We start from the raw sequence: 21,921 nt of genomic DNA, 5'->3' as shown, positions 1-21,921 counted from the left end.
AGACTACGTCGGTGAACACGTATTTTAGCAAACAATTGGGTCGAAGTTGGAAGTTAGATTCAATTACATGTGAAAGACAAGTAAATAAATCAAACACAAAAAATTACAATAAAATTACAATAATTACAAGGATTATTTGATTTACGTCAAAAGCACGCTCAAAGACGGGATTTCGAAGAAGAAATAAAAGAAAGAATAAAACTAGAAATCAAAGCATGAAAATACGGCAGATTACAACAATATTTTCTCTCTCTACAACAAACTTATCTCTCTCTCTACAACAAACCTTTCTCTTTTTTTTTTACGGTTTCATGAATTTTCCTTGACACTCTGTTTCCTGTGGTTTCTTCTGATTTCCATGGCGCGAACACGAGGTCGTATTGCGAAGCTCCGTACTATTCTAACCACTCCTAAACCACCGATTTCTTCTAATTGTCTTCATGATGATAATGGTGATCAGTTGGAGGTGAATTGTTCTACCCTGGGTGTGGATTTTGTGACGGTGAACGATTTAATTGTTTTTGCCATTGATAAAGCTCGAAGCTCGGGTTTGCGTTCTTCTTCTCCAATTGCTTGTCCTAATACTGGTTCTTTAGCATTGGTAAACCCTAATTCCATTGTTTCTCCAATTGTTACTGTTAGTAATACGACTCCTGTCAATAATATTGTGAATACTGCTTCTAAGATACTCTTGTTACTCCAAATAAAAATGTCTCCAAATCTGGTCACCCTGTGGCCAAACCTTGGTCTCATGTTGTTTAAACACCTCCAAACGCTGGGATGAGCTTGCAATTTTGTCATGATAGTGTAAATGCTGTTGAAATTGATATTGATACTTCTGATTTTGAAAAGGAAATGAAAATTTGGGAGTTTACTTTGATGGGTCATATTATTGGGGGTAAACCTTCACTTAAACCAGTTCCGGCTTTTCTTACTAAAAATTGGAGCTCAATTGCTCTTCCGGTTGTTCAGTATTATAGAAAGGGCTGGTTTGCTTTTTGATTTGACTCTCAGGAAGCCATGACTAATGTTCTAAGGCAGGGTCCTTGGATGATTGAGGGTAATTCTTTGATTCTTAAGCAATGGTCCCCTTCCTTCTCTACTGAGATGGATAAAGTGGCTAAAGTTCCTGTATGGATCTTATTTCCTGGCCTTGACCCATATCTTTGGTCTGAGGTGGTACTGAGTAAGATTGCTAGCAAACTAGGAAAGCCTCTTTTTGCAGATCTTGCTACCACTAATAAAGAGAAGCTGTGTTTTGCCCGAGTTATGGTTGAAATTGATATTTCTAAGAATTTTGTGGATTCTGTGGTTATCAATACTCCTTTCTTGGGGCAAATTACTCAGCAAGTAGTCTATGAATGGGTTCCTTTTTACTGCACATGGTGTGGTAAATTAGGGCATAAGAGCACTACCTGTAAATGGCTTAAAATGGCTACTAAGACTAATGTAGAGCATCCTACTCAGGAAAAGGATCAGGTTCCTCAGCAGGTTTCTGGGTCTGGTGATCAGGTCTCCAATGATCCAAAACCTTCTTCCTCTGATTCTCTTCGCAGGTCTGATAGCTCTGCTGATCATGCTACTGTTTCTACCAGTAATTCTTTTCAAGTACTGGAACCTGGTGAAATTTCTCAAGATGAGATACCTGGTGATGTGACTATTCCAGAACTAGGTGGTACTTTGGGACTCATTCAGGAACAAACTGGTACTCAGTTGGAGAATGTAGGCTCATTATGTGTCTCACTAGGCCAGAGATCTCCTTCTGTTGTTCCAGTTTCTCCTGATATTAGTCCCACAATGCACTCAGAATGTTTTGTGTTACCTAGTACTACTAATAGTGGTGTTACTAAAACTCCTAATATTTCTCAATGGGGATCTCTGCCTGGAATGTTAGGGGTTTCAACTGTCCCATTAAACATAGTGAGGTCCTCATTTTTCTGAAGGATAATAAGATTGATGTTCTTGCTCTTTTGGAAACTAGAGTCTCTAGTGCTAATGCTGCTATTATAGTTCATCAAAACTTTCGAGATTGGATTGTTGTTACTAACTATAGTAAGCACTATAATGGGAGAATTTGGGTTCTTTTTAACCCCAAGTCTACTAAAATTGTTTCTCAGGAAATTTCTGATCAGGTTATCAGCTTCAATATTGACCACTTTGAGTCTAATATGACTTTTTTTTAGTATGGTCTATGGTAGTAATTGTGCCATTGCCAGGGAACGACTTTAGACTGATTTGAAGAAGTTTGCTCCCTCTGCTCCTTGGTTAGTCTTAGGGGATTTCAATGTTGTCAGGGATCCTGCTGAGAAGCTCAGTCCTAATCCTCCTATTCTTCAGGAAATGATGGGTTTTAATTCTTGTCTTACCACCTGTCATCTTGATGATCTTAATAGCACTGGTTGTGAGCTCACTTGGACTAACAAGCATGATTCTTCTACTAGGGTTTGGTCTAAGTTGGATAGGGCTTTTGTTAACCCTAGTTGGCTCTCTAGCTTTCCCCAATCTTTTGCTCATTTTAGTGAATCTGGTATTTCTGATCACTCTCCCATTATTGTTCATATTTCTGAGGAGAGAAAGATCCAGAAGAGGTTTAATTTCCTTAACCAATGGATCTCTTATCCTGATTACCTTAGTACTGTTGCTGATGCTTGGAGAACTGATAAACAAGGGAGTCCTACTTTCTGTTTTTTTGAGAAGCTTAAGTCAATGAAACATGCTCTAACAAAACTTCACAGCAAGGATTTTGCTTATATATCTGCTAAAGTCAAGACTGCTAAGATTGCCTTGAAAGACTATCAAGCTCAACTAGTTCAAAATCCTTTTTCTGAATCTCTTATTAAGGAAGAAATGCTAAAACTTAAGGATTTCATTACTGTCAAAAATCAGGAGCTTAATATGCTCACTCAGAGAGCTAAAATCAAGCATCTCCAGGATTCTGATTGAAGTTCTAAATATTTTTTCTCCAAGATTTCTGAAAGAAGGCATCAGTAGCAAATTGGAATACTCAATGATGTTTATGGAGTACCTCAGCTGGGACATACCCAAGTGAGCCAGTCTTTTCAGGACTATTATCATGGACTGCTTGGGCAGTCTACTCAGGTTCTACCTCTTTCTTATGAGGACTACCCTGGTAATAAGTTGTCTGCTGAAGGAGTCTAAATATAGCTGCTCTAATTACCTTAAAAGAGATTAAGGATGCTCTCTTTAGTATGGATAATAATAGTAGTCCTGGAATTGATGGGTTTTCTGCTGGTTTTTTTAAGTCTGCTTGGGCTATCATTGGCTTGGATTTTGGCAGAGCTGTGTATCATTTTTTCAAAACTAAGCACATGTCCAAGCTTGCTAATTCTACCATTCTTTCCCTCATCCTAAGAAAGTTGTCCCTAACTCTGTCATGGATTATAGACCCATCTCCTGCTGTACTATATTCTATAAAGTGGTCAGCAAGATCCTAGCTAACAGACTTCAGAAAGTTCTTCCATCTCTGGTTGGTGAAGAGCAAGCAGCTTTTGTTAAGGGCAGGAGTATTTTTGAGAATGTCATGTTGTCTTAGGCTCTGATCAAAGATTATACTAGACAACATATTTCTCCCAGATACCTCATTAAAGTAGACATCAGAAAAGCTTTTGATTCCTTGAGCTGGGATTTTATTGGTCACTATCTCCATAAGTTTGGCTTCCCCCAGCAATTCATTGATTGGATTTTAGGTTGTATAACTAATCCTTGGTTCTCACTCAAGCTTAATGGTGAACTCACTGGTTACTTTCAGGGGAAGAGTGGCATTAGGCAAGGTGATACGTTGTCACCTTATCTCTTTGTCTGGGGTATGGAGATCCTGTCCGAAGATTTAAGGAAAATTTGCACCAAACCTCAGGTTTCTTATCATCCCAAGTGTAGCAGCACCAACTTGACTCGCCTCATTTTTGCAGATGACCTAATGGTCTTTATTAGAGGGAATGCTCCATCTGCTACGCTATAGCTGAGGTGCTAGCCAGGTTTGCTCAAGTTTCAGGTCTTGCTGCTAATCCTGATAAAACTAGTATCTACTTTGGGGGAGTTGACCCTTCCATTAAGGAGCTTATTCTTCATGATACTGGGTTCTCTGAAGGTCTGTTTCCCTTTAGATACCTAGGACTCCCATTGAACTCTTCTAGACTTACTGTCAGCATGTTTGACTCCCTTATTGTTAAGATACAGAAAGTTGTTGCTCATTGGTCGACTCACTTTCTCACCTATGCTGGAAAATTGCAGCTTATTAATTCCATTATCTTTGGAATTGAGAATTTTTGGTGTTCTAGTCTGCTGTTACCTCATGCTATTGTGCAACAATTAATAAGATTTGTAGGAATTTTTTCTGGTGTATTCCTGATGGAGAAAGGAGAATGGTCTTTAAGAGTTGGTACCAGATTTCTTCTCCTACCTTGGCTAGTGGGTTTAATGTTAAGGATCTTCCTGCCTGAAATTTTTCTCTCCTTAGTTAATGGATTTGGCAACTCTCTCTCCCTGGAACCAGTAAATAGAAGAGTTGGGTTGGCAAACACATTCTGAAACAGGAGGATTTTTGGACTGTCAGGGCTAAAGACCATTTCTCTTTCAGTATGTCTGGTATCCTTGCTACCAGGGATCACTTAATTAATCTGGCCGGGTTTGTTCAGGCTGCTAAGCTGCTCATCAATGAATGGACAGTGAATACCAAGTTCAGTGTCTAGTCTGCTTATGGTTTTTTCAGGAATGCCCCTGTTGCTGGTAGTTGGACTGCAGGTCTTGCACATTCTAGCATTGTTCCCAGTCATAAAATTATCTGCTCCCTGGCTGCTCAGCATCAGTTAGCTATTGTGGATAATTTGTAGAAAAGAGGTATACCTTATGCTAATAGGTGTGCTCTTTGTCTTGCTCAGGAGGAGACTCATGATCATCTATTCTGCAGCTATCCTGTTTCTTCTGTAATATGGAAACAACTTCTTCTTTGGATGGGTATATCCAGAGTTATTTCTTCTCTTCAAGAGGAATTAACTTCTGTTGGAATTAGTTGACATTGGCTTACTGCTTGGTTGGCAACTACTCTGGCTGCTACTATTCACCAATTGTAGGTTGAAAGAAACAAACGTATCTTTAAAGAGGTTGCACAATCTATCTCTTGTATTTTTAAACATATCAAATTTCTTGTGGCTGTTAGAATGCTCAAGTGGTCGAAAGATGATTGCTTCCCTCTGATATGTGCTAGTCTTTGTTCTTAGACCTTAGCTTGTGTCTTAGAGTAGTTGAGCTTATTGTGTAGTGGATAGCTTTGCAAACATTGTAATTTCCTTCTCTTTTGAATGAAATGATAATCTTTTGCAAAAAAAAATACGGCAGATTAGAGGTGATACTACGATTAATAGTCGATTTAAACCGTAATTAGAAGCTACGTCAAAGCGAGAAAGAGTTCAGGGACAGAGACAAACCCAGAACAGGCGCAACATCTGCTGCGTCCTCTGGGAGAGGCGCAGCACCTCCTACGTCTGTTCTAGAGCTGGGCTCTGCCTCTGATGTCAGAACCGCAACAATGTTATTGTTCATTGGAAAATTTAAGATCGATTATTGATACTAGACTTAAGTGGAAGTGATTTAACAGGATATATGCATCGAATATAGTCACAAGTCAGATTAAAGACTAAGTTTAAATAAATTATTACGGCGATTTACATATTTATAATCATACGATGTTGGATTTACAAAGGTCGAAACTTTAAACTTGAAAACGGAATTAAATTTGATGAACTGAAATTAAAAAAACTATGTACAAAAGACGAACTCTAAAGACTCGATATGGGAAAATCGAACCTTTCAAATTCGGGTTTGAATAAGATAAAGAAAACCCGCAAATATTGAATTATAAGGGATTTAAGTCAAATTAAGAATTATAATTAAAAAAGGATTATTAAACATGATTTATATACTGACATGTCGAAGAAAACGAAAGAAAACAAAAGAAATAGAAAATTGCAGAAGGTCGAGGAAGAAGAAGAAGAGCAGGAGCAGCGGCAGCCTCTGGAAGAGGCGCAGCAAGTGCTGCAACCCTTCAAAGAGGTGCAGCTGCTGCTGCGTTTCTTCTCGACGTCAGACCTCCGATGTTTTATAAAAACGGTTTTAAGAGATTGATTTTATGACGGTTTTTGAACGTGCTCTTGATATAAACCTTACATTAGATGATACAAAATAAAAAGTACAATAGATAAATAGGATTTACACCCTCAGACTTACATGTTTGACGAAACGAGATTGACTATCGCTTTAATGATTGCCCCACTCGAATATGCGTGGAAGATGCCCTTGTTAAAGGATTTTGATGAATTGATTAGGTTGATTAAAGTGGAGTTGGTCAAATTGGTCGGTCTATGCAACGTGACTGAGACTCAGAATGATCTGAGCTTACGTGGTCGATTGATCAAGCACGTAAGCGTCAAAAGCAATAGCGTGGTCTAGAATGCAAAGAGAGAGAAAGAAGGGGCAAAACACTCGCGTGCCAAATATGGAGGCCGAAGGTCTATATTTATACTTAACCTATGGAGGAGTTTAGGAATGACCCGGATACGGAAACAAATCACAGAAATATTCTGGAAAGCGTGGAAAGAGGGCTGGGGAAGAGGCGCAGCAGTCACTGCGACCTTTGGAAGAGGCGCAGCACCTGCTGCATCATTTTCCCAGAGGTTTCCTCCTCAGCAAGAAAGATTTCCGCGTTTTTTTATGGAATTTCGGTAGATATGCAATTCCTTATTCCGTGAAACACAATATGCGGAAGATATTTCCTTAAAAATACTAAATTTAATTTGGAATAAATAGCCAGAGAATTCTAGAACACTCCGGAATATTCCGACTCGGCATTTAAACGTTTTTTAGAAAATGAAGCGGTTTTTGACCCGGACTCCAAATGAACTCTAATTACTGTTAAAACAACAGTATTGGCGCGTAGATGACGACCATGAGGTTGACTCGAGTGTCTGAGCTATCACTTGTCAATGAACTTACGAACTGTCATAAATCGCTCCGCATATCAAACATGCGGCCCAATTATCACTGGGTGGTTGGCGGGAGGTGTAGAAATTAGGTATCTACATAGCCCCCACTTTGACTGAGGCTTGGACAAGGCGAAAGTCAAAGTATAGCCATCAGGTCAATCGAAGATTACAACCTGACGACTATGGCGATGCGAGGCGGCTCAAGTGGTCTGAACCAAGGACCTGTCATCGGGAACATTTTAGAGTCTGTCGACTATCAAGGAGGGTCGTTTAAAGTCCATTAGACTACGTAAGGAAGCTCGCCAGCCATAAGAAGAAACCATACCTGAGATGTCAACGACGCACCCTTGGTACCGTAGGGAAGAATCATAAAGGTCGACAATGATGCGTCCTTAGCATATCTGAAGAAAAAAGAAAACAAAGGTTCGACACGTCCTTTGCATCGCTGAGGAAAAAAGAAAATAAAGGTTCGACACGCCCTTTGCATTGCTGAGGAAAATAAGGTATCTGATCGACAACGGCGCGTCCTTAGCACCACTGAGGAGAAAATAAAGGTGTTAGATCGACAACGACGCATCCTTAGCACCGCTGAGGAGAACATCAAGGTGTCAGATCAACAACGGCGCGTCCTTAGCACCGCTGAGGAGAAAATAAAGTATCAGATCGACAACGGCGCGTCCTTAGCACCGCTGAGGAAAGAAAATCCGCTCGAGTAGTCACAAGCAAAATTCCAATAAAGAGGAGAAGCCCATGAACCATATTTGGTGATCATGAATTCTCGTGGGGAACAAAATGTCGTGGTTGTCTGTAGTCTGTTGCGGAGAAAATACCGATTCGGACGAGGAGAATATCCAAAAGGGAGCCATATGCTGGGTAAGAGGCGCATTAAGCCTGGGCCCACAAATATCGAACTTTTTACGAATTGCAACGAATGTTGAGGAAACCTGTTGAGGAAAAGGCGCAGCAAAAGCTTGTCCTTGTCCGGGTAAAAACCCGACTTAAACCGTGTTTTGTTTTTTATTTCAAAACACAAATATTTCTCTTTCTTCACAAAACTCAACCAAATCCCAACCAAATTCCGTCAAAACTTGATCAAAACTCGCCATAGGCGATGACTAATCGAGGTATGTGTACTTGCTTTAATTTGCATTCGAGCTTGATTTTTGGGTCGAAAATGAGGGGCTTTTGTCTCAAATGAATTTGCCTCATGAAATTGACATTAGAAATGAGTAATTGGCCATGTTAGGAACACAACCATGTATCCCTTTCGAATTTTCGTCAAGTATTAAGGATTTGGGGGCGAAATGTGACGGTCTCTCTACTAAACCGTAAAACCCTTCGAAAATGGCCCTATACTAGCCCATTTTTGATGAAACTTGATGTTCTAGAACCCTTGAGTAATGGGTAAACTTGCTATAATGCCAAATTTTCAATTTGTGACAGCTCCTCCGGGACACTTTTGTATGGCATAATTGACATTGTAGCGAAATGCTGCCAAATTTTCAACTCAAACCTACAAATAGGCTCGAATTTAGATGTGTCTTAACTCATACTACCATACGAGTGATCGGGCTTGGAAAACTTGGCCAAAGATGGCCAGAAATGCCGTCTTTATCGTTTGAAAACGCTTGAAAGTGCTTGGAAATGTGCTTAACATTGCTTTATTCTCTTTGATTTGCAGAGGATATTCCTTCTACGTCGGGGAGAGACTTCATGGACACTGACGCTGAGCCTTCTACCATTCATGAGATGGAGGAGGATATGGAGGAGGAGGCCCCACAGAGGGCTAATGTGGGACGAGGCTGCCATCAGCTCACAGGAGCGCCTTAGTGGGCCGAGAAATGGGATAGACGACATCTCATTTGGGCGGCAGAGAGCCACTTGTCATACAGGACGTCGAGGAGTATGGCAAGCCTTCAACTCATCATTCATTTATTCACTTATTTACTTCTTACAAATTCCTTGTTCGTTTATTTGCGCTTTTCTATGCTTGAGAAAACTTTCCTTTTGAATTGACGCAGGAGGCTGGGAACATGTGGTCCTTTTATGGTTACACGATGATGATAGACGCCTTAGGAAATCTGTCGGAGGAGGAGAAGGCTATCGTCGACCAGGGAGCTTTCGGTGCCTTGGTGCGAGGCTGGAGGGAGATCAAGGAGAGGAATATTCGGGCTAACCTCTGCCTGATTCGAGTCTTTCTTGATCGGTTCTGGGACACGACCTCGACTTTCCATATGCCTTTTGGAGAGATCAGGGTCACCTTGGAGGACTACGGCATGATCTCGGGTCTGCCGTGTGGAAAAGAGCCGGTGGTATGGCCGGTGATGGCCATGAGAGTAGACTCGGCTGAGCCGAGGAGTCTGATCGGCTAGAACCTGACTACGAGTGCGGTCCAGGTACCTGGTTTGGTGTCGAATACCTACGCCTGGGACTACTTTGGCAGCAGGGTCCCGACGAGAGTGAGGATGGATGGACGCATGGTGCCTTCACCACCTTGTACTGATGAGCAGCGGGCTCGTCTGTGGCTGTGGTGGTTCTTGTCTTCGAGTTACCTCGGAGACAAGGGGGAGAGGCTGTCGACGAAGCTTCTTCCGTTTCTTGCTGACTTGAGTAGCCTAGGTCATTGGGAACGGGTTACTCCTAGCTTCGCGGTCCTCACGCGCTACATGAGGGCCATGGTACATCCAGAGTTAATGAAGAAGGGGACATCTCCTGCCACTGTCGGTCTTGGACTTTTGTTGGAGGTATGAACCTTTCTTGCAAATATGAAAGATCATATTGTTTTTTTTAGAGTATGAAAAATTATTTTTATAGAAAATGATTTGTAATCATTATCATTTTGCCTGCAGGCGTGGGTGTACTCCTACTTCCCTGGCTTTGCGCCCATGAGGGTGGCGGACGTACCGAGGGCGTACCCCGTTGTGAGGAATTGGATCGTGTGTCGTCGGAAGAGCCAGCGGTCTTCTTACGACGTTTGTCGGAGGGGGCGTGAACGCCCTGAGCTTAGACATCGTAAGCATCTTTGATCATCATTTTATCTTTTATTCACTTAGAGATGATCATAGGAATGACCCCTCGTTTCCTTGCTTTAGTAGGTGCCCCGGCCTTTGGAGAGCTACACTGGAGCTCCAGCCTTCGTGGCTGAGGTTCTCCATCCTCGAAGTTCAAGTTGGTTGCTGTTGACGACGCCCATTGGGCCTGTGTGGTACTTGGGTGAGCGTTTGGCTCGGCAGTGCTCTCATGAAGCTTTTACGACTCCCATTAATCCTCTACGGACGATGTTTAGGGAGCCTTCAGAGGCTGAGAGGACGACCGACCTGGCCGGTGTGAGTAGTGACGCTCTCCTCCTTCCTGGTGAGGAGTACGCTGAGTTTGTTTGTCGGAGGCTAGCGTACTGGCCGATCATGGTAAGCATGTTTACCGTCTAGTTATCTTTGATAAAACTAATAATTGTTGAATGATAATGAATCACTTGAGCTTTGCAGGAGATCGAGGTGGCGGGCGTCGAGCCCCCAGCTTTTCCAGAGACGTTGGAGTACACTGACTCGGCGGGCATGACAGTGATCTTGGAGATCCGGGACTTCAGCGAGGCGGTGACCGACGCAGGCTTAGACGAGTGGCAGCACATTGTGAAGAGGGTAAGCCCTCAGCTTTGGCTGTCTTTAGTATTTTATACTTTATTACATAGGAATGTATTTGCTTGAACCTGCTCTGTATTTGAATGCAGGTGGCACTGTCCAGGCACGTGGCGCTGTGGAGGATGGCCAACCAGCTTTGAGCTACAGCCATTGAGGCCCTTGCAGGTGGCTCGGGGAGGCAGGTATGAACTTTTCGTACCCATTTTAATTTTTATTATCTTCCAAACTTGTGAAGCGAAGTAAAGTAAAGTATCACTTCATTTCATTTTCTTCTGTGTAGAGGGAGCGTTGCTTGGAGCGTGAGCTGGCGCAGTCCCAGGAGGAGACGGCCCGCTTGCTGAGAGAGCTCGAGGCTAGAGATGCTGAGATTGCTGCCCCTGAGGCGACAATGGCGGAGCTGAGGGGTCGTCAGGACTAGTTTTCCGGCTGTTTGTTGTACATTTGTACATTTTTTGGTGTCACCTTGGGCAGGAGCCCGTACTTTGTTGTATATATTTTTGCATTTGTATATATAGTGGCTTGTGTGCCTTTGCTGCTGGGTGTTTGCTGTATCTGTAGGTTAGCTTTGAAAAAACAGGTTTGCCATGTGACGGTTTGCGCCGTCATGCTGCCGAAATTCACGTAGAGAATCATATAGCAAAAGCATATAATAGAAAGAATTTTAAGAATGGCCTAAATTAGCGCGAAAAAATGAAAAGAAAAAAAAAGTGCTCAAAAATGGACGAAATGACACGACCGGACGGTAGGGAGGGCTACCCCCTAAAAAAGAATTTAAAAGAAATGTCTAAATGTATTATAAACATTTTGAAAAGAGGGAGTGAAATGATTCCCCTAAAAAAAGAAAATAAAAAAAACGAGTAAGTGTGCGTATTTGGCCAAAATGTCGATTCTGCCTCAAAAAGCGAACCCGTAAAGATTAGGAAACATGAATTTGGTAATTGTTCTGAATTACCGTAACAAAATCCTATAGGAATAGGAATTTTTTACCAAAATAGAATTAGGAAAGATCCACGACCGTGAAACGGAGAAACAAGCCTGAGGAAGAGGCGCAGCAGGAGCTGCGATCCTTCGAAGAGGCGCAGCAACTGCTGCGTCTTTTCTCCAGCTTGTCCGTCCTCAGTTGAAATTAGGAAACAACGAATAGTATAAATAGAGATCTCGGTTGAGCTTTTATTCTTACAATTCTTTCTTCCTTGGCTTCGTCTATTACATAAAACATCCTATATCTTCTCAAAATTTCCAAAGAAAATGGATGCCTTTGAAAATCGCATTAAGGAGTAGGCGAATGAATTTACAAATGTGGGGAAACACAACATGGGTGCGTTCAGTTTAGAATCCATTATAAGTTTGAAGCTAGTGAAGGTAATTAACCCCTTTTTGGATGCTTGTCTTGAATATTGGGATCCGAATTTTCATGTATTTGCCTTTCCGGGAGGCGAAATTTGTCCCTTTCCTGAAGAAACTGCTGCGGTTGGAGGATGGGATTCAGAAAGTGTTCCGGTTATACCTCTTAGCTCTCAAGGATATAAAAACAAATTCAGGGAGTTGTTGGGGTTGACCAAGGCTGAGGTAGTCCGTCTTCTTTTTTTTTTTTGGTAAAATGTAAGCTTTGATTAATCAAAAAGGATATTACAAGAAAACACTTTCATCAACTTAAGCCATTACAATAGGAAAAGAACCTACATTTATACATTGATACCTAGGCTATTCAACCAACTAACTTCAGCCTGCTGCCCATTAGGAGAGAATTTCTGCTGTATTCTCTGTTGAACCATCTTCTAAATTTCTGAAACAAGAACTTCTGGTCGTCTAAGCTTCATATCATTCCTGCAGGTATTCCTTTCCAGCAGAGGACATACCACCAAGAAAGCCTAACCACTCTCCAAACTTTCCTCCTAACAGTAGAACTATGTCCAGGAGGTGTTTGAATCCTCATAAGTAACCAATGCTCAAGAAGATTTATCACCTGCTTGCTATAAGCACACTCAGGGAATAGGTGAGCATGAGTTTCTAGTTCTAGCTCACACATCACACAACAATTGCTGCCACAAATCCCAAGTTGAAATAACTTGTCCCTAGTATTCAAGGCTTGCCTCTTAATAAGCCAGCCAATGACACTATGTTTGGGAATTGTCCAGCTATCCCATACATCCTTGTACCAAGGCACATAGGGGTGTGATCCCTGTAGCCAATGATAGCTAGCCCGAATAGAATAACCCCTGGCATCAGAGAGCCAATAGTTACCCTGATACCCAGTTGCAAAAATATCTTTAACCTTACATATATTCCTCTAGTTCCAGTTTGAGTCTGGTGGAGGTGAGTATGAAGACCAATCAGCACCTTTCATATAAATATGATCAACCCAAAGCACCCATAAATGTTCAACTTTTGTATAAATCCAGTTCACCAACTTACCAACAGTAGAAATATTCCACACCCCTGCATTCTTCACACACAGACCACCCTCCTTTTTACTACAGTAGACATTGTCCTAGGCAACCAGAGGGGTCCTCTGGTACACAACATCCCCATTCCACAAGAAAATTACGACAGAGAGCTTCAATTCTTTTTATAACACATTTTGGCAAAAGGAAAATAGAGCACCAATAATTGTGCAAAGTGTTAAACACATAGTTGATTAATATAAGCCTGCCTGCATAGCTCAGTTTCCTTGCTCCTATTCCCCTAATTTTGGCCACAATTCTGTCCACAAGGATATTACAGTCATGCTTAGTTAATCTTCCAACCTGAATTGGCACTCCTAAATATTTAAATGGGAGCACACCCTCCTGGAAACCAGAGGTAGCCCGTCTTATGACCTCAAAAGGTGTCCGTATGTTCGAATTTGTTGATCGATTTATAAATAAGGAGGACCCTACTATTTCTTATGTGGCGAGGCGCCGAGCTTATGGATTTTGCCTTCTTCATTGCTACATCCTGCGAGGGCATGTGGACAAAGAGATGAGGGGTGATCCGCGATTTCTAGGCATAGTGGAGCAAATGGAACTGCGCAGAAGCCCAACATGCTTAGTTCTAGGAGAGACCATTCTAGGATTGGACAATAGGAAGGCGAACCGCGAGCATCCATATCTTGGGAGTTCTATTATTTTACAGGTAAGAACCCGTTTTCTTGTCTTACTCGGCTGTTTTTTTTATCTCTCTCTCTTTTTTTGGCCGGTTTTGATACCCACTCTCGTTCTCTTTATTTCGTAGATCTGGCTGATGGAAAGGCTGCGGTTGATCGAGCCCCCAGTTGACGTGACAGGATATCGCTCCCGATAAATTGCGATGAGAACGAGGCTATATATGGCGGACTTCACTCTAGTATGCGATTATTGGGAGAATAAACTGAAGAGTGAAGGTGGGCCCTTAATCAGGTGGATAGTGCCATGGTGGCATCTTAGGTCGGTGACTGGAGTATCATCCTTGGATCCAACACGGTCAATTCGCGTTCCTGGTTTGGAATTCATGGTCCATACCTTTCCGGAGAGATTGATGAGGCAAGTGGTCTTAAGACAGAAAATCCCAAAGCTAGACACCATCCCTGAAACTGCCTTTGCACATACTTTGGAGTCTTGTCGAGAGTGGGCTATTCGTTGGGCCCAAAGGAACACGTGGTTCATACCTACTCTGGTTGGCTCGTTATGGGTATCTGACTCATATCTGCAGTGGAGGAAAGCTAGAACCCCCGAGGAGCGTGAAAAACTAAGGAATCACGAGCCCGTAGACTATAAGATCCGTGAAGTGGCGAAGGAGAATCAAAAGTACTTAACTGAGGAGGAGGAAGAAGAAGCCGGATATCGGGTCGTCCGTCCGTCGAAGAAACCAAAGAATGCTCCTCTCGAGAAGATGGTGGTGGATTGAAATGGGAATGCTAGACCACGAGAACGGCCATTAGTGATTAGATCGAAAATAACGCAAGAGTGTCCCGCTCGTGGTCGAGACAAGAAATATGACAAGGGTGACAAAGGCAAGGGGAAAATGGAAGAGTAGCCTTGTCATCTTTAAATAGTATTATTTATTATTATTTTTAGTTGTAATAAACGGCTGAGTTTTTAGAATCCTAGCCTAACATTTTAATTTTCAGCATTTTAAAATTATATATATTTGGCGTATTACTATTATAATAAATAAAAGATTTATTATTTAAAAAACTGTCATAAATTTCTTTATTTATTCTTGTCGAATTTCAAATGCAACATGCAAATGTCCTTCTATTCACATTTTGAAATGATAGGTTGTATCCGGTAAAGGATTGCCTACGTATTCATTAGCAAAAATGAAATCAAACCTTGTATGTAGTTCGAAAAAAAGTAAAATAATAAATGTTCGAAGCAAGAGCTTGTAATGAACTTAGAAAAATAAGCATGCACTTTACTTACTCCTAATTAATTGCAATTCAATTTATTTGATGATAGGAAGATGTCAAAATGTCAAACCGCAAGAGCGAAATGTCATAAGCTTTTTAGTGGGCTAGGGTCGGCTTTATTTCGTGTCGCAAGAGCGGCACGTGTGTCACGCGAGGCGCGTTTTATCCTATTTTTAAGGGTAGTACCGTTTCAATTGGTCTAGGTTAGTTGGATTGGAAAACTCATTCCCGTCTAGGTCTGTGATCTTAACTGCACCCCCGAAAGTATGGACTTGACCAAGAATGGTCCTGCCTAATTGGGTTTAAATTTTCCTCGTGGATCGTCAGGTAAGAGAGCTCTGGCTGACTTGAGTACTAAATCCCCTTCCTTGATATTCCTGGGCTTGACCCGTTTATTGAAAGATCATTTGATACATGCCTGATATGTCTGCACATTATGTAATGCGTGTAGCCTTCGTTCGTCCAAGAGGACGAGTTCGTCATACCTATCCCATTTCCATCCAGCTTCTAGAATTTGACTTTCAAGTAGAATGCGTAGAGATGGGATCTCTAGCTCTACTGGTTGTACAGCTTCCATGCCGTAAGTCAAATAGAAAGGAGTAGCCCCAGTGGGCGTCCTAACTGATGTGCGATATCCCCACAACGCAAAGGGTATTTTGCTAGGCCCATCGCGATAATTGTCTATCATTTTCTTGAGGATTGTGACGATAATTTTGTTAGCTGCCTCTTCGGCGCCATTAGTTAAGGGTCTATATGGTGATGAACGGTGATGCTTGATTTTATATTTGGCTAGCAACTGTGAAGCTTCGGCCTGGAAATGTGACCCGTTGTCACAGATAATCTCATGTGGGCAACCATATCGACAGATGAGATTGGTTTGTATGAACTTTGCCAGATGTTTATCTATAAGGCTAGTGTAAGATGCTGCCTCGACCCATTTAGTACAATAGTCGATAGCTACTAAGATGAAACAATGGCCTCCTGTCCCAGCTAGAGTGATTTTCCCGATGATGTCTATTCCCCAAGCAGAAACTGGACAAGGAGATGTCATGGTATAGAACATTGAGGGAGGAACATATTGCACATTCCCGAAGATCTGGCAGTTATGACAATGCCTAATGTATTTTACGCAATCTGACTCCATTGTCGTCCAGTAATACCCTAGACGCATAATCTTCTTTGCCGTCATAGGTCCACTCATGTGAGGACCGCATTCTCCATCGTGAACTTCCTCTATTAATTTCTGTGCCTGTGAATGATCAAGGCGACGCAAGGGGACACCAAGCGGTGTTCTTCTATACAACTCTCCCTGCATGAGGATGTATTGAGAGGCAAATAGGTGTATGGCGCGTTATCCCCTCTTATCCATATCTGGCGGATATGTACCGTTAAGCTTGAAATTTAAAATGGCCTGAAACCAAGGCTCCTCTGGGTTTTCCTCTTCATCTGTAAAGAAGTGTACATAGGCTAGCTCTGACCACCGTTCGATGCATAAAGGCATTTCAACCACGTTGTCTGGCATATTAATAAAGGATGCGAGTTTTGCATGAGCGTCCGCAAACTGATTTTCTTCGCGAGGCAGGTATAGATAGGTAACCTGATCGAAGAATTGAGCAACTTGATCTATCCTAGGTTGATAGGGTGCTAGACTTTCACTTCGGATTTTCCAGGATCCAGTGATTTGGTCGATGATTAAATATGAGTCCCCGTGAACTTGAAGGTTTTTATGCCTAAACTCACTGCTGCTTGTAGACCAATGAGGCAAGCCTCATACTCTGATGCATTATTTGTCACCTCGAAGTCAAGTTTGACAGAAAGTGGTGTATGCTCGCCTTCAGGAGAAATGAGCAACACTCCTATTCCAAATCCTCTCAAATTAGATGCCCCATAAAAGTAAAGATCCCAAGAATTTGTACTGGTTTGTAGAATATCCTCATCGGGGAACGACTATGTGTCTATCACTTGCGTATCGTTGATAGGGTTACCTTCGAAGAATTCAACCACATCACGTCCTTTTATGACTTTCAAAGGTACGTATTTGAGATCGAACCCTAAGAGCATTAATGTCCATCTTGCTAAGCGTCCATTGAGAACGGGTTTCTCGAAGAGGTATTTGACAGGATCCATTTTAGAATACACTTTTACCGAGTAGCTAAGCATGTAATGGCGTAGCTTCTTTGTTGCCCACACAAGAGCGAGGCATGTCTTCTCGAGAGGTGTATACTTACTCTCGTACTCTAAGAACTTCTTACTAAGGTAGTAGATAGCTCTTTCTTCCTTTCCAACGGTCTATGCGAGCATAGCCCCCATGGCTGTTTCGGTGACTGTGAGATATAAATCAAGAGGTTGATCCCGTTGGGGATGCATTAGCACTGGTGGTTTGGCCAATATCTCCTTTATCCTGTCAAATGCCTTCTGACAGTCATCGTCCCATATGGTGTGGTCCGTTTTCTTGACCTTTTTGAAGATAGGTTCGCAGATCATAGTGAGTTTCGATATGAATCGACTTATGTACCGTACTTTACCCAAGAATCCTCTGACCTCCTTTTCTGTTTGGGGTTGTGGCATCTCGATTAAGGCCTTGATCTTGGTTAGATCAATTTCTATCCCCTCTGGCAGACAACGTATCCCAGAAGCTTGCCTGACGTTACTCCAAATGCACATTTCTGAGGATTGAGTCTCATGTTGTATTTGCGCAATCTGAGGAAGAATTTACGAAGGTTGGCGATGTGCGCTTCCCTATCCTTAGATTTGACGATCATATCATCCACATACAACTCCACTTCTTTATGTATCTTGTCATGTAACAAAGTAGTCGCAGTGCGTTGGTATGTAGCCCAAGTATTGATTAGCCCGAATGGCATAACCGTATAGCAATATGTGCCCCACTGAGTGACGAAGGCTGTCTTGTGCATATCTTCTATGCCATTTTGATTTGGTTATACCCTGCATACCCGTCCATGAAGAATAACAACGCGTGATCTGCTGTATTATCTACCAATATATCGATGTGTGGTAGAGGGAAGTCGTCTTTAGGACTCTCTTTGTTCAAGTCTCTGAAATAAACACAAATTCGGATTCGCCCATCCTTTTTTGGTACAGGGACTATGTTAGCCACCCAGTCTGAATACTCGAAAACTTTGATGAATTCGACTTTGAATTGCTTATCGACTTCTTCTTTAATCTTAAGAGCCCACTCTGTCCTCATCCGACGAAGCTTCTGTTTCACGGGTTTGAAACCTGGTTTGATTGGAATGTGATGTTCTGCAATATCCCTGTCGATCCCTGGGATGTCTTTGTAAGACCATGCGAAGACGTCTTTGAATTCGTGTAGGATGTCGATGAAATTGGCCTTTTCAGTTGGGTGTAGGGTCGTCCCTATCCTAAGTTCTTGGGGTTCTAATTCTGTTCCTACGTTGATAGGTTCGGTGTCTTCTATAACTGGTGCCCCTTCCCCCTCTTCTAGTATTTCATTAATTATATAGGGACGTAATTAGATTGAGTCGGGGTCAGGATCATCCTCATTATCATCGTAAATGGAATTGCATTCAGAATAACATAAGGAGTAAGCAGAATCAGATTTATTCATATTAAAGTTTGAAAACAGCTGAAACAAAGAAGCCATCTGCGCAGTAGTCAGTGGCGGTAAATGGACAGTTGCTGGGACATTCCCCAAGCTACTGTTACTAGGCGATACTATGCTAGGCGAAACAGAGGGGTGAGGAGCGACGACAGGAGGAGACTCTCTAGCGACTTCTCTAGACTTAGGTTCCGACTCCAACTCTGATTCCGACTCTGACTCGAATTCATCGTCTTCGGGTTCTCCTTTGAACATCTCTCCTCCTCTAGTAGTGACCTTGAAGAGCTTTCCTTGATTGTTGGTACACTTGATTGACTTTCTCCATCCTTTCTGCTGATTTGAGCTGGCGTCAGTGATTAGTGCTGTAGGGTTGAAATGGTCGTTCTGAAGTATCATGGTAATGATCTCATCCTGCGCTGCCCTGATGAATCGATCTTCTCCGAATTGAAGGCTAACAGCCAGTTCGTCGAGACAAGGTGTCTGATGAGTTTTGACGGTAAGAACCGTTTATGGAGGAATGAAGTAGCAATCATGTAAGACCTCGATTCTAGCTAGTTGAATGCCTTTGTACAACCAAGGTTCGGGAAATCCATGAAAATGTTCACAGTTCCCTTCTCTAACGAAGTATCCGTTTAGTGTAGGGAGATAGGGTTGCGTTTGGATTCCCTTACTTCTGCGATTCTGGACTTGAGTGAGCATTTCAATGGTTTCGGCCTTCGTGGGCTTTTATCCCAAGCCTAGTGGTATCTTTTGGGAGTTACCTTCGTTAAAAGGTATAAAGGTACTCTCTCTGACAGGATTTAGTGGCATTCCTGGGAAGTATCCCTGGGATTTGAGTATGTGGTTGACCACTAAGTTGGAATGTGGGTCGAAGTACAAGGGAGCCAGCTCGCTCTCTATAAGGTTTATGCTTTAAAATCCTCCAAGCTCGTATACTGGATCTGTAGTTACTTGGTTGCTTGAAATTTTCTCTATTACAGCCTTGATAGGCGAGGAAGTGATCGTCACTACCTTGCCATCTAGAGGGAACTTGATCTTTTGGTGCAAGGTGGATGTCACTGATTTGGAAGCATGAATCAAGGGCCTACCTAGAAGTATATTAAAAGATGCCTCGATGTCCACTATCTGAAAACTAACCTTTCGCTCCATTGGCGCAGTGGCCATAGTAAGGTTAACTAGCCCTACTACTTTACACCGCGTTCCATCGTATGCCCGAACGCCTTGGTTAGTAGGAGTACAGTCTGATTCTTTCATGCCTAATTTGTATGCTGTTTTTAGTGGTATGACATTGGCTGTGGAGCCATCATCCATCAAAGTCATTGGTATGTTTTTCTTTAAGCATGTGTCTGTGATGTATAGAGCAAGGTTATGAGTGACAGCAAAAGAAGGCAGGTCCTCATCTGAGAAAGTAACTGGGTTACTTAGCTTGACCGAGTCTTGGAAGACTAGGTTAACGACGTCATCGGGTGTAGAGTCGTGCGCCACGTTCAATTTAGCTAATGCTTGCAGTAAAGCCTGGCGATGAGGAAACGAACTTGTAACTAGTTGCCAGACTGAAAGATCAGCCTTTGTCCTTTGAAGTTGCTTTAATAAGTGGTCAGGAGAAGTATCTTCGCCATCGTTTGGTGTGATGACATTGGTGTTAGTAGCAACTGGACCACTCGTTTGAGTGACATTTTGATATGGACGTCTATTGGACCATATGGATATATGATTGAGTTTTGATAATGACAAGTTTGTGCTTCGTGTTATATATACTCTTGCTCGTAATCGTTTGTTTAGTCTTTAATAGATTGACTTCAGTTTACAAGTTTAGCAAGTAATGTTATAGCAACTTTGGCTATAATATTGAAGATTTGTAAAGCATCGTTCAAGTAATGTTATAGCAGCTTGAGCTATAACATTGAAGATTCTTAAAGCGTCATTGTAACTGTAACAAGTTTCAAGTATGATGATCACTCAAGCAAAAGGCTCGATCAAGTCTATAACAAGCTCAAGATGAAGAGCTTATGATCAAGATGAAGAGATGATCCTACATTAAAGATCTCCAGGAAGATTAGATAGCGTAGGTAATCGTCTTATAACGATATTTAAAGAAATGATTTTGGTAAGTAAAGTTATAACTGTTATGGTTATAACATTACAGACCAGACTCAATGTTATAGGTGATTTAGCTATAACATTGAGCTGCAGTATTGAAAACGCACGACTTGAGTTTTAAATTGTTTTGAAAATAGTTTTTCAAATCTTATCTTTATATTCTTTAAATGAAAAACCTATTTTATAGTAGATTGAAGTTTGTACTTGAATTGAGTTATGAATAGATAATTACCCTTTAGTTAGGCCGACTTTGTGTGACAACTTATGGGTTGTTACTTGGTGGCTAACTAGGGTTTTGTACTTACTCATATCTAAACCCTAATTTGTTTAACCTAATATCTTACTAGGGTTTCACGTTGGATGCAGTAGGCTTATGGGCCGTCTCCTACTCGTGTAAACTTCTTGTGCAAGTAAAGATTAGGGTAAATCTAAATAAGATTATTATTAAAGATATTTTATATCTTTATGGTTATTTATATTTATTCCATATCTTCTACCAAGATATTGCTAGGTTAAATAATAAGATTGGATCTCCTACTTACTATATACTTCACACGTGATCTATATAGTATCTAGGGTTTATGGTAAAAATCTTAAATAAATAATTGTTAAAGATATTTTATCTCCTTATATTCATTTTATATCTTTTACCTAAAATATTGTTCGATTAAAGTAGGAAAAAGATTTATCTTATTCCTTCCTTAACCTACACGAGATCCTCTCCATATCTAGGGTTTAGGTAAAGATCTTAGATAAAATATTTGATAAAGATATTTTATCTCCTTATATTTATTCCATATCTTTAACTAAGATATTATTAGAATAATTAAATGGATTAAGATCTTTTTCTTGCTTGGATAAGAATCATGTTAAATCAAAATAATATTTGTGAGAGATTTCTTATCTCCATATATTATTTTTATTTTATTCTTTCCTATCTTCCAAGATTTTATGAGTTGTAAATGATTAAATAAGATTTAACCTAATTTCTTCCTTGTGCAACAATCCACACGGCATCTAGGGTTTCTTAGAAGAAAACCTAGATCTCCTCTCTACTATAATTACTACACATGATAATTCATTTGAAACCACTTTTCAATATTCGACCAAAACATCCTTTGCAAACGTTTTTAATTTTATTATTCTTTTTACAAGTTAAAATTGTTTTTGAAAAGTCGTGTGCTATCTTATATTGCAGTTATTTCTAAGTATCGTGATAAGATACTAGCGCTTAAA

The 21,921-nt window shown here is 41.3% G+C and overlaps 3 protein-coding genes across 3 annotated transcripts; 2 read left to right on the top strand and 1 right to left on the bottom strand.

The window, feature by feature from the left end:
* Positions 1-358: 358 nt before the first annotated feature.
* Positions 359-2,943, top strand: LOC141617971 (uncharacterized). Its single transcript, XM_074435100.1, has 5 exons — positions 359-693; positions 807-963; positions 1,015-1,896; positions 1,944-2,132; positions 2,230-2,943. Exons 1-5 carry the CDS (start codon positions 359-361, stop codon positions 2,941-2,943), a joined length of 2,277 nt encoding a protein of 758 aa, XP_074291201.1.
* Positions 2,944-3,007: 64 nt separating this feature from the next.
* On the top strand, positions 3,008-8,828 carry LOC141617970 (uncharacterized). The gene is made up of 8 exons (XM_074435099.1): positions 3,008-3,045; positions 3,152-3,419; positions 3,770-3,874; positions 3,952-4,512; positions 4,554-4,645; positions 4,730-4,835; positions 4,899-4,974; positions 8,680-8,828. The coding sequence occupies exons 1-8, from the start codon at positions 3,008-3,010 to the stop codon at positions 8,826-8,828; spliced, it is 1,395 nt and encodes a 464-aa protein (XP_074291200.1).
* Positions 8,829-12,452: 3,624 nt separating this feature from the next.
* On the bottom strand, positions 12,453-13,081 carry LOC141617969 (uncharacterized). Its single transcript, XM_074435098.1, has 2 exons — positions 13,052-13,081; positions 12,453-12,881 (listed from the first exon to the last, which is right to left on the bottom strand). Exons 1-2 carry the CDS (start codon positions 13,079-13,081, stop codon positions 12,453-12,455), a joined length of 459 nt encoding a protein of 152 aa, XP_074291199.1.
* Positions 13,082-21,921: the final 8,840 nt, after the last annotated feature.

Source organism: Silene latifolia, chromosome X, assembly GCF_048544455.1.
Source record: "Silene latifolia isolate original U9 population chromosome X, ASM4854445v1, whole genome shotgun sequence".
NCBI lineage: Eukaryota > Viridiplantae > Streptophyta > Magnoliopsida > Caryophyllales > Caryophyllaceae > Silene > Silene latifolia.
The sequence above is the reverse complement of the archived record's forward strand: the minus strand, read 5'-3'. Positions and strand labels throughout refer to the sequence as shown.

Bases quoted from the DNA above. Each gene is read 5' to 3' on its own strand.
- LOC141617970 (XM_074435099.1), top strand. From the start codon at position 3,008: ATGATGTTTATGGAGTACCTCAGCTGGGACATACCCAA. The intron at 4,513-4,553 runs GTAAATAGAAGA...ATTCTGAAACAG, and splicing joins ACTCTCTCTCCCTGGAACCA to GAGGATTTTTGGACTGTCAG. The intron at 4,836-4,898 runs GTGGATAATTTG...TGTCTTGCTCAG, and splicing joins CTCAGCATCAGTTAGCTATT to GAGGAGACTCATGATCATCT.
- LOC141617971 (XM_074435100.1), top strand. From the start codon at position 359: ATGGCGCGAACACGAGGTCGTATTGCGAAGCTCCGTACTATTCTAACC. The intron at 964-1,014 runs GTTGTTCAGTAT...TTTGACTCTCAG, and splicing joins GGAGCTCAATTGCTCTTCCG to GAAGCCATGACTAATGTTCT. The intron at 2,133-2,229 runs GTTATCAGCTTC...GAACGACTTTAG, and splicing joins CTCAGGAAATTTCTGATCAG to ACTGATTTGAAGAAGTTTGC.
- LOC141617969 (XM_074435098.1), bottom strand. From the start codon at position 13,081: ATGCAGGGGTGTGGAATATTTCTACTGTTG. The intron at 12,882-13,051 runs GTAAGTTGGTGA...ACTGGGTATCAG, and splicing joins GTGGAATATTTCTACTGTTG to GGTAACTATTGGCTCTCTGA.